Here is a 12,793-nt window from a genome sequence, read left to right on the forward strand (position 1 = left end):
AAGCAACTCTCTTTTAGCCCTTTTTCAGTGTTCTCAAAGACAGCCACTGTCTAACCTTTTTGGCAAGTTTGCTGAAGACCAAAGACATCTTTACAGCCATGTGCAGCAAAATGTCTGTGCTTTTGGAAAAGGGGTTTCTGCTTTACACCTTGTGTTTTTGTTTCCTAGCCTCAGCGGAAGCCTGCCTGTGGGGATGCTGAAAATTTGTGCTCAGTGAGGTGCTGCCATGACGTCTCCTCCTTGTCCTCCTGGGTTCCACAGTTTAAATCAACATGAGAGGTTTCAGATGGGATCCATCTGTCACTAGTGATCTGGGTCCCTTCCTTTGTGGAGGAAGGCAGTCCCCTCTGAGAGATGTTTGATCCTGCCTACCAGGGCTGGGAAGTCCTGTCTTTGGGACATCTGCTCCTAGCTACAGAGGGAGCCTAGCTTCAATGAAATACCCAACCTCCACCTACCCTAATTGCTCTAGTCCAACAATAGCGATTGTGTGAAAGGCATACCAGCCAGGTCTTCTAATATTCTAATATTCTAATTCCGGTAAAAGGATGGGGGATGGTGGAAGGGATATTAAGAGGCACAGGATGTGAGCAAGGTCCCAGGAAAGGGCATATTTTATCCAGCATACAGGATTTGAACTAAGTGACTGGTGACCTACTTATGTGTTAGATGCTATATTTCCCCTTTATTCCTTCTCAACTTCTTACACAGGTAGTTACCATTACCTTTATAATATAATAGAAAATGACTGTCCCTTATTTAGTGGAATGTGTTTGCTTCTTCCCAGATAATGCATAAATACTTAGGAATCAAGCGAAGAAAACTTTAGTTTTAAGGCTTTATTTAATTTTTAGAAAACTCTTAAAAATAATCCTCTCCCTCTTCAAAGGTGGTATAGAAGTCCCTTGGAAAATAGTGAAACAAGTTGGGTTTGCGTTTTTTTTATCAGCATTATTCTATAATAGTTACTTCTGTCTTGTGAACAAATGAAAAATGCAACAAAACACACTTGTGAGCTATTTTCATCAGTCAGACTTTGATTTACGGTTGACATAGCTTTTCACTTTAGGTCACAATATGCTCGTACATACATATTTGGTTCTCATATGTAAAGACAAGCCTGAACACCGTGGCTAAAAAGATAACCATGTACAAATATTAAAAGAAAATCCCTGATTCTGTACATTTTGATAATGGCTAGTGTGGAAAGTATGGCCTGATTTTCATGCTCATCTTCTTCATTGAATACCATGACCCTTTCCAGTTCATCCATACAACACCATCATCCGTACCATGTTTTGCCATATCCCAGCTGTAGGCCCCTCCCCAATAGTATCTGCCATTGGGGTTGGCTGAGTGGCAGCGGTTGTACCACCATCCACCACCATCTTCTTTGGAGCACTGTTTTCTTGGATCAGTGGTTAACCTGATGAGAGAAAAGCAAGTGTTAAGAGTGACAGAAGAACAAACAGATGTGTTAAGCAAACAGATCGACGGAGTACATACACCCGCCCCTGTACTGAAATTGTCAAACCATAATAAACATTTAATATCCTCTCTGAACTTTCTGTAAAATATTGACCATCACAAGTGTGTGCTACACAGTGCACTTGGAAGATGAAGCAGCTAAGAAAAACAAGTTAATGCATCTCCTTGGGAGTGTCATCTTAGTTTACTGATTGATAACTACAATTACTTGCAGTTCATAATGATAATTGCAGTATCAATGCAACTGAAAGATATAAAACAATGAGAAATGCATGCCTTCCCCAATCTAAACAATTCCTTTATTCATTAATATGTAATTGGGTATTAGGATAAAGACATAGCACACAATTTAGAGATACAGTGCTAAATTGTGTACTTTACAACTGAGCTCCTGTCTTCTAAGTAGGCAGAACTTTGTTTTTTAAACAGGCCATGCTAACTGTCTCTTTCCTGAGGACCCATTATGTGTTACTGGAGTGAGTACCAATATTCCTACTTAAGCAAGACAGTGTCCTCAGCACCGCTACCATCAATCTCTGACAATTAATCTATTGCATCCAGATTTGCTGATTTGTCTATGGTAATGTCATTCCCGGAATCAGTAAAATTCAGCGTGCTTGCTTCTTACTTGGTTGTGGAGCAGTACTAACCTAATAAATAGTTTTACCTGCCCTTGGCTAAGGCAAGAGAACTGCATGGACATTTGGCTGGTAACTTGCAGGGATAAAACATATTTTAAGATACCACGAAATACTGTGAAAACTAACAGCAAATTAGAGAAATATTCTATATTCAGCTCTACTTTAAGCTCTATTTTTACTTTAAATGTCTAATGCAAGTACATACCATCCATCGTTGTCTCTGTCATAAGTACTGAAGAACATGCCATTGTGAATTGTCATTGTCCTGTTTTCTCCATGCAGTTGTGAAGCGCCATCCATTAGCGCGTTCCCTGCATTGCCCTTGTAGTTACTAACTGAAAGTTGGTACTTGTTTCCTTCATTCTGTATGGTGAAACCTCCATAATGAGCTGATACTTTGTCACCATTCCAGTCCTCCATTTCAATTAAAACTTCAGTGGGCCCTATTTTGGTAAGCTGGCTGATTTTGTCATTCCCAAGCCAATATTCACCTGAGAAGCAACCAGTGAGAGCTCTGTGAATAGACTTCACAATAAAATTCAAGGCAACTTTATGATTTGCCTATAGGTCTGCCAAAGTGGACTAGTTAATTTAAAAAAAATCAAAGAACTTTGAGAAATATAAGAAAACAGTTTCAGTAAGAAGAGCCCTTTCATGCTTGGTGTTTTACCTGGGGTATCACAGTAGTTCTTCCCTCCACTCTTCGCAACATTTCCAAATCCTTTTTTATATTGATCCCATACTCTTCCAAAATTAACACTGCCGTCCTGGCGGTTCTGAATCAAAGTCCAGCCTGCAGGAGCGACAGTATTTAGATTAAATTGCCGCTAAGAAAGAAGCATGAAACATTAAGATACAGCCCCTATATCTTCATCTCAAGGCAAGTGGAAGTGGAACATACGGCTTCCTTGCAGCAGGTCTGAATTTTCACTGCCTATGAGCTAAGCCTTGCCATTTTTGCTCATACTCAAATAGCGCCTTGCTTCATAAGGAATGCTGGAAAAAGCAGAATTTGAAGGACTTTTTACCCTGATCTTTTATCTAGCGTATAGCAGCAGAGTAAGAAAAGAGCCAGGCTGTCCTTGTCTGCCCACCCATACATTGTCCATTCTAGTCATAGTCAGATCCATTTTTATTTACAAAGCCTATCCCAGCAATTTATTTGCAGTTTCATTATATAAGTATCCTAATGAACATCTGAAGATGTCCAACAAGACCTGTCTGAATGAGTCAATCAGACTTAATTCTCAAGTAATTACAAAAATTATAAGTCCATGTTCGTTTGTATAAAATGCAAATTACTAATACGAATGTTTGTAGCATCCATATTAATTAGTATTTTTAAAACATAGTTATTTCACACTAACCTCCATTATCTGTTTCCATGTCACAGTATACTCTGTATGGTCTGCCAAAAGGATCTGGCTGGATGAGGTACATTTCAGATACCTCGCCTCCCTTTCTGATAATATCCTCACATTCTGCAAGAATAAACCAGAGACTCTGTTACTGAAAGAGCTGATTGTTGTTCTTCAACAATCTTCTTATCCTTCAGTTTGCTGATTATAAGGGAACAATTTTAAATATATATAAATATATAATTCTACTTCCATTTTGATTTCTGTGATACATCATGTGAAAGAATCAGGGAAAAGAACAGTGTTCTACTTTTCCAAATGGGAATTTTTAAAAGTTCAAACTGAGTGATGGAAGAACGTATACTTTCCAATGACTTTTTGAACTAGACAAGCTTGTGAAAGAAGAACCTTTCTTGACTGAAAAAAACAAAGGTACGACTGATAGTCACAAATGTATCACCTCCACCTTACAAAGACCCTGAAGCACATATTTCTTTAAAATGCTACTGGCCACTAACGAAGACTGATATTGGGTAAAAGGATCTTTGGTCTGACCAGTACAGGTGTCCATAAGAGATTTTTTTCCTTTAGGACCACTTTCCCTCTTTTCTGCTATCCTAATCAATGACACAAGCTTCAGAGGCATGTTCAAAACAATTGAATGATGCATCTCTCAATTTGCACAGTGATACAAATGGGAGAAGAGCTGTCGTTATAGTTGAATGAGTACCTTTGCCTGAAACCACTGGAATATTACAAGAAACAACACATGGGGAACGGCAGTAGTCCACCTGGGTTGCAATGGCATTTTCCAGTTTTTGTATCTTTTTGTGTAAAGAATCCACAACTGCACGAAGGACCCTGAGGCTAGACGGGATGTTATTGTCCAGATTATCCTTTATATAATTATAATGCAATTCCACTTCTGTGTTGTACTGAGAAAGTATATCGTCATTGTCTAGAAAAGCAAAGAGATGAAAAACAGATTATTTTTCAACATGTTTTTCCAGTTACGAAATAATGAAGAGCAATCTGTAAACACAATTTGAGAAGCCACTTCTTTCCTTAGCAGGGAGGAAGTATAGGCATTTGTTTTTGCTTACTTTTCCAAAATGCGCAAAAACTTTGCAGACATTCTCAGGAAAGTGGTACATGTGTATTGTTATTTCTTTGCTAGCTAGTACATTTATCAGTGGTGCTATATTCTGACAAAGAACTATAATTAGCTTCTTTCCAGGGAGCCATGGTGCCAAGCCAGGAGCTGGGCATAAAGGGATTGGATGGATATAGGAGAGCAGGTAAGGGGGGAACACATCACCCTTACATTTAGGGGCCTCATATGAATCTTGACTTAGTATGAGATCCATTCCTCTGCCTCTCTCAAAGGATTTTTTTTTAAGATTTAAGAGGACATGGTCATGGAACCCTACTTTTCTAGATATTCCACTGTCTTTCAGATTTTTTTTAGGAAGTCTAATTAACAAGTAACAGTAGCAATGCCAATAGAACTGCAACACCATTTACACTAGTAATTCATAGAAATAGCATACCTTGTCTTTGTTTTTGCCTCTTTACCAATTTATCGTCTAGAACAGTCACGTATTCATAGAAAGTCGTAGAGGTATCAGACAGTTTGCTCACTTTGTCCTTTAGATCACGAACAACTGCTTTCACATTTTTTTCCTGTTTTACCAGTGTAGTTTGCAGCTCGCATCCAGTTGGACACAGCACTCCCTTAAAAAATCAAAAAGGGCTGTGAATAAAAGTCAAGATAAAAAGTTTCTAATCCCATCAGTGAATGACCGTACCTCTGAACACACTGAACAGTTAGCAATGTGAGACCAGACATTTAAGCATCTAGGTAAGGACTCAAGACATTCAACTTCTACAAAGAAGCTGCAGTCTGAAGGTCAGGAAGGAGCCCAGACTCCCCCAGGAGGGCTCTTTTGTTGAAGCTCTTGGGGAAAGCCCTCTCTCTTCACAATTTTTGGTCTACTATCTACTTTTCACTTTTCTGCATTGTTAAATATTCATGGTGTTAGGCCACCTGAACTATGACTAAAGCCTGTCAGAAACTACGTGGTGCCTGTGCATGTTTATATCTACCCCTGTCCTCTTTCACCAGCCTCGGAGAATCAACCATGTTCTCTACACCTTATTATATTTATCTCTTGTGAAACCAACATACGATTCATTCAAAAATTATCATCTCAAGAAGCTGAGCACCATTGCTTCTGCAACAAGCGCCGCATCCTCAAGGACAGCAGTGTTTTAAAAAGAGGTGGGAAATTCTGAAGCCCCATGAGAACCAAAATACCCAGGCAGCAGTGGGGGTCCACCACAATCATGTATTCATTCGGCTTTAACAGACTTAATTTGTTGGAAACCTCCATGCTCAAATTTGCCCTCAGACACTAAGATGCCTCTCAGCATCGTTACAGCTTGCGTTTTCCATCAGAGAGAAGAGCAGGGAGAGTGATAGACTCCTGCAAGGCAGCAAGGAGTATGGTAGGTCTCAGCATGCTTGGACGCTCTTCTGTGAGAGCTGGGGCAGGGACTGAGGGTAGATTATATTTACAGTTCAAAACAAATTTTAAGAAAAACATGGGAGGTCATTTTTTTTGGTCCCTAGGGTTATAGAATCACAGAATCATAGAATGGTTAGAGTTGGAAGGGACCTTAAAGATCATCTTGTTGCAACCCCCCTGCCATGGGCAGGGACACTTCCTACTAGACCAGGTTACTCAAAGCCCCGTCCAAGCTGGTCTTGAACCTGGTGCCTTGAGATTATCTGAAATTCAAGCCAGCACTTCTGAGGAACTTTTTTCTGTCCTTCTTAATAGTTACCCATTCAAAGCCACGTGGAAAGCACAGGCTAACCCACAGATAATTCCTTTCCTCATTTACGGTTCAAATCTCATCTCCCCATCTTCACCGTATGCTGTCTGACTGCGTGACTAATCCCATGGACTCTGTGGCATTACTCCTCTGAATGCAGTCCTACCAAACTCAAGCACAATGAAGCAAAGTTAGGCTGCTTTAAATGAACGACCTTCGCTTATTTGGCAACAAAAACTCCGTGTTGGGTACACTAGAAGAAAAGCACAGTCTGTTATCAGCTGCATCAACAGGCAGACACCCACCAGCTCCTCTAGAGGATGCTTGCAGCCACCAGCGTCAGGGTAGACGACACGTTCCTTCTTGTCGCTCGGCTTCCCCCGCTTTGGGGGCCGGGGCTGGTACCCCCCTCCGCTGATGGGAGGTGCCACGGGTCGGAGCGTGGGGGCCGATTCCCGCCTTTTGTCCAGGGGTCGGTGGCCTCGAACGTCGGGCTGGGGGCTGTCATCCTGCAAAGCCAGGGGGAGAGGAAATTCTCTGAATCTGGGATTGCTATTGTAAAATGCTAGGCACAGGGTGGAGGCATCCATTCAGCACTCTTCAGTGTTTTTAACAGCAAGCAAAACCATGGAATGGAATGGAAAAAGTAATAATGGAAATATTATACTGATATTATGTAAAAGTCATTGTTATGCCCTCCCTTGTAAGACTAGTCACACTCCCTTTATCTAGATATAGACAAACTAAAAAACCTTCAAACCAAAGCAAAACAATATTTTAATAGCTCATTCTGACAAAGAAATAATATTTATACAGTTCAGAGCCACTAAGCACCGTGAAATTTGAAATAGTAGGATAAAAAGAAAGTAATTAGACATTCTTAGGGCTAAGAAGAATATTCAGCATCACGTTATCAGTGTCCTAGCTTTTGATTGAGCTACAAGAAAATTTGTAAGGCCTCAGAAAATCAGGCCATAGTCAAATACATCATCAGGTCTCAGGCCACATGCCAGCTATTAACTGATGGAATTAGGAAAAGCATTCAATAACATCTCTCTGGGTAGGTTTTCAGAGCTCCGTCTGATGCATACATTCCCCATCTCTGCCAGAAATGAAAAAGTCTAATAGGCTGAGCAAGGAAAACAGGCCTGGTCTCTAAGCGCTTGTTGAAACTAAAACATTTGAATTAATAGTTGCTTGAACTACTGAATCAAAACCTTCAATCATCTCCAATCCCGCTCCAACTTAGCTATAAATAACAACCATTTGAAAGGATCCAGGATCAGAGGCTTCAAGTAGTTTCAAAAGTAGGCAGCATACAAATCACAAAATTGCTGAAAATTATTTAGCATCGTAGTGTTATCAATAGTCAATGTACCAACACAAATACTTAGATTGTATAACAGAAAATAGTCTCATTTCTGATTACCCTTTGAAATTACTATTTCATTTTTGCAGGGATTTTCAAAATATAAAAAATGTACTGAGATTCTAAATTGTATTTCCCATTAAAATATTTTACTTAAGCAAAACTAAATATAGGTTAAACTATTATTTTAGATTGATCCTCATTGCTTGCCTTTTTGTTTAACAATTGTTACTTCTCCATTTCCAATGTAAAACTATATGAATGGGTAGTTAATTTTTTTTCAATGTCTACTGAATCCATAGAAAATTTTTTACTGTCTTTGAGACAGGACATGATTAATTGCACTTTTCTACTCCTTTGCACCTGATATTAATTGTCTGTAATATCATATGTCAACATTGCTAAATTAATATCTTTAAATAAATTCAGCAAAATAACTAATCTTACCATCAGATATTCTTCATTCCCTACAGAAAAAGAAAATAAATACGAAGACAATATATCCAAACTCAGAAAATAACTATTGTGCAGTTACATATACATGAAGAAATAATAAAAAGGTTATTTCTTTGAACACCTCAAGTGGAACATGAACATGCACTGGATCATTTTTTCCCCACAGCTTCTAACTTAGCTAACTCACATAAGCTAAGTCATGCATGCAATTAAATGAAATTATTAATTTTCACTATTATAATTATTAGTAATTATGATCAGTATTACAACCTCATCGTCATAGTCACTAGAGGCCTGAGATTTAACAGAGGAAACACAGAGCAGGAACAGCAGGAGCAGTTTCATGGTGCTGGATTGCTTGAGCAGCTCAGTGACCTTCTCCCACCAGCAGCTCTGACAAGGAAAGGTCCCCTCTGTTCCTATATATATAGGCAGCAACCCTAATTTCCCAGCTTGACAGTGATAGGACCAGCGCTTCTGAGCAATCACTGTATCTCTGTTAATATTCAACCTTTTTCTTCACTGTGTGCCTGAATACATTTGTTGTTGAGCAATTTCTCTGAACAACTCTTATCTATGTGTCCCAGAGACCTCTGTTGATGCTGGCATCAGATAGATGTTTAAATCCTTAAAAGCACCTCCTGCTCAGATTACACAAGGTTACTGTTTTCTCAAAAATCACAAGTCTTTTAAAACAGTTGAAAAGGTGACCATCCTTTTTTTTTTTTTTCTCTGCTGAAAATTTGAACTTTCAGAAATATCATATTAAATTTGAACTAAACTCACATCATACAGATGATTGCTACATTCTTCTAAATAGTTCTGACAGTACCTGGATAGGTATGCAAGTCTTTGGGTCTCTTTTAAGTAGAAGAGCAACAAAGAGTATATTATGTTCATTATATCATTAATAATTTTGAATTAAAACATTGTTTTGATCTAATTAAAGATCAGAAGAATATTGTAAGCATAAAACAATGCTATTGCATTACATTAACAATATGACATTGTAAATGAACAAAAATAATTAAATTTTACATATTAATTTGCTGTTTTCCTTTCTTAATACAAAAAGTATATCTGTCAAACTTTATTTAAATGTTTTTAATAATCTGATAAAACAATACAACATGAAGTTATTTGTAATCATAGTGGAATACTCAAACATGCTTTCTGATGTTTTTTAAGAGTATGGCATATCGCTGCTCTCATATTTGCAGAGTTTTAACATTTCAGTGTCTTTATATACTGTGATTTTCTTTTGCATTATAAATTATCATAATACACTGAATGAAATAAAATGGGCTGAGTGAGGGCCAGCACACTTTTCTGAAGTCATTCATATCGATGTCTGAAGACATGAAGAGACGCAAACCGTGGGTGAGGTTCCATTTCAAAGACCAACTTGATGGAGTGGGAGAATTTATGGTAAAATAGATGAGAACGCCTAAAATTGCTTGGTTTAGGCCTTTTTCCTGTATTCATGCTGTTGTCAGAATTTTTGTAAACTGTGGAGATTCCCAAAACATGAAAACTGTTTAACCTGACTGGTTTAATTATTTATCAGCTTGGACCAAAATCAGCCATGGCTCAAGGAGCTCTAACTCCACTGAGTTTGATCCCTCGCATGAGGACATCACCAGCACTATTAGATTTGGAAGAACACAAACTTCTCCCTACAGGCATTAAAGAAATCTGCCTAAGGCCAAAACTGACATCATTAACATGTTATTTCCACTTAAAGATGCCAGCCAAGATATTATCACTGATTCTGGGCATGTCCCAACCTTCCGTGCAGTTTTCTCCCCATGTACCTCTGAGGGAAGTTCAGTCACCCTCACCTTACGTATAAGAAAGGGACATAGTGATGCTGAACCCTTGCCCAGGGCTTACGGGTAGTTCTTGATATAGCAGAACAAGTTCTCGCTAGTCCTGAGCTAGCAACTTACTCTTAAATTATCCTGGCTCAGTCCAAACAAATCTTAGATAAATGTACGATATTTGTTTTAAATCCATTCTGAAACCATCCCTATGCTCTGCAGTAACTTATGGTGTCCTTCAGGCATTGAGTACTCTTCACCCCGCTATGAAGAAGCGTGGCCATGGCTGTGCAGAGAGTGTCAGGGACCAGATGAAGGGGGTTGGCGCGGGAGCTCCCAAGCCCGCTGCAGAGTCCCAGCGCAGGAAAACCCCAGGCTTCGTCCGCCTTCAGATGGGATTTCCCCTTTGAAACTCAGCCTTTGACCCTCCCAGCACCAGTACGTTTCATTGGCTTCCCCAAGAGAGCTGGGTGGTTGTGTCTCCCTGGGGATTTACCATGGACAACACACGTATCTCATACCACAGAGGGTTTGCGGCTTTGTGTCAAATGAGGAGATGCCCCCGGACAGGGATCACACGACCGCTCACCTGGAAAGCGGAGGCCTTGTCTGTGCTGCAAAGGTTTTGCCTGGAGAGTTTTATCAGCAAAAACCAGTCCCAATCTCAAACTGCATAGAGCGATATATACTGGCAAACAGACAGTATAGAATGTATATAGAAAAACATTTTGGCAGCAGAACATAATCGATGTCAGTTAGCATGCTGGTTGTGTGATTTTTCTCTCATGCTTGCGTCCATTATGTTTAGGCTGACACTTTCTAAGGATTGAATGAAGCCCTAGGAACAACCAAAACCATGGCTTAAATTTCTTCTAAAAATTATATCAAAGATGTTTTCTCTTCAAAACAGGACAACTAATCTTTTTTTCTTCACATTGACTCCTCCAGCTCGTATGGTTAATGAGAAGCTGTTCCCGGAGTCAACGTGCTAGCGATACCACAACACACCTGCTATTGGGACGTGTAATAATACAACGCGGACCTGCTGGTGTTCCAGGACATCCCTTTGTACGGTATTTTTGTACTGAAAAGGCACTTACTGGCAGAGGCGTATGTGTGTGTTTTGAGGAACGACTATTTGCCTGCTGCCCCTCGTGTTTGCTGTGCCGCTGTGCCCGCCAGTGGTGCAACCCTCTTTACACAAACCCCCATCAGGCCAGTCACGGTCACTGGATCACAGCTCTTCAGAGCTGAATGTGCCCCCCGAGGTGGTCTTGAGGTGAGGGAACAGAACCTTCTTGGTGCACGATGAGCTGCAGTGTTTGTTAAATGAAATTTAAAAATAGGAGTTGATTTAGAAATGTCCATTTAAACAACTAGTGTTGCAATTGTGTCATGCTAGGAAAAGAATACTGTAAACTTAAATGTTCGCCTGTGCTGAGATGAACATCCTCTTTTCTTGCTTTTACTGGTAACAAATACTACTTCAAAGGTTTCTCATAAATGAGAATTAATGCTACCTTCATGTTCTGGGAGCAAACATATTGAGTGGGGCAGTTCACTTTGGCCTTAAACAGCACTAGAAGCACATGCAATTTACAAGTCACCTTCTTCTAAGTAGTGATTTATAAAAAATTACACAGTTAGTTTGTTATTTGCAGAATTGCAGCTGTAGCTGACATGCACAAAGACATCAAGTAGCTACATATAATAAAGAAAATGAATAAAGTGCATATTCTAATTAACATTGCTGACATGATTTATTGAAGTTCTGGGACTAAATTTCACCTTAGACTAAATCTTCTAGAAAAAAATTAAATTATTACAGAGATTAATTTGTCCTCTGATTTTCTAAAGCAATACAAGAACAATAGGAAATAAACTGAGATTATAAATTTCTGAGGGGAATGTTTACTTGAAAAAAAATGAGAACAACTACAGGGCAATGTGAACACTAATAATAATAGTAATAAACAGCACATGCACGTGAAGTTTTCTTGCAACATATTAATGGAGAATTTTTTTCTTGGACTGCTACAAGAATCTGTATTTCAAATTGGGTTTTCCTTTAAAAAGGCAGTAAAAATAAGCCTGATTTCTTTCAACAGACAATAGAAAGGAAACAACTATATTAGGACACTCTGTATGTTGCCAGATATTAGCCCTTAAACCATTTCCACACATCAAATCCACTGATCAGTCCACCGACCAATCAATAGGCATACACTACTTTGTGTGTAAACTTTAAAAAAAGAAAATATTGTTTGAAATTCTTTGTCTTCCAAACCTCGTTTTTAACCTTGCGTATCTTCAATTTAACCTCACCAGCCCGGGAGGATCCAACAGATTTGCCCCACTTTGACACACTGCCCCGTGGAGTTTGCACGCTAGGTTGCACTTTAAGCAAGGACAGATGACACTCCCCCTCCTCGAGGTACTGTGACGACCTTTACCAGAGGCTCCGAAACCTGACAGGGATCCCCGGCACCACCGGAGTGACTACTGAAATGTTAAACATGAAACTTGGCTGGCTTGGCTTGAAACTTTGCTGGCAAAGCTCCTCCACTGTTAGTGGCACGGAGTAATGGACATCTCACCCCCACTTCAACCCCAGACCAGGCACTAGGTTCAAAGCCACTTGGAACATATTTCTAGCTATCACCATATCTTAAATAACTAAATATAAACTACCGGTGCAGACGCCAGAAATGATCCATCAGCTTCAGAAAAGAGATGGCCATTATGTCAAGCAGGCAATTTGTCTGCCAGAAATAACCCCAGGCTAATGCCACCCTATGGCCAATAAAGAGGACAGGTCTGAAC

General features: G+C 39.5%; 1 protein-coding gene across 1 annotated transcript; it reads right to left on the reverse strand.

Moving 5' to 3' along the window:
* Positions 1-824: 824 nt before the first annotated feature.
* FGB (fibrinogen beta chain) lies at positions 825-8,575 on the reverse strand. The gene is made up of 8 exons (XM_054203596.1): positions 8,421-8,575; positions 6,631-6,834; positions 5,038-5,221; positions 4,218-4,445; positions 3,497-3,610; positions 2,800-2,922; positions 2,335-2,620; positions 825-1,426 (listed from the first exon to the last, which is right to left on the reverse strand). Exons 1-8 carry the CDS (start codon positions 8,493-8,495, stop codon positions 1,198-1,200), a joined length of 1,443 nt encoding a protein of 480 aa, XP_054059571.1. The 5' UTR covers positions 8,496-8,575; the 3' UTR covers positions 825-1,197.
* Between the last annotated feature and the right edge of the window lie 4,218 nt (positions 8,576-12,793).

The sequence above is a fragment of the Rissa tridactyla genome, chromosome 5, assembly GCF_028500815.1.
Source record: "Rissa tridactyla isolate bRisTri1 chromosome 5, bRisTri1.patW.cur.20221130, whole genome shotgun sequence".
In the NCBI taxonomy this organism is placed as follows: Eukaryota; Metazoa; Chordata; class Aves; order Charadriiformes; family Laridae; genus Rissa; species Rissa tridactyla.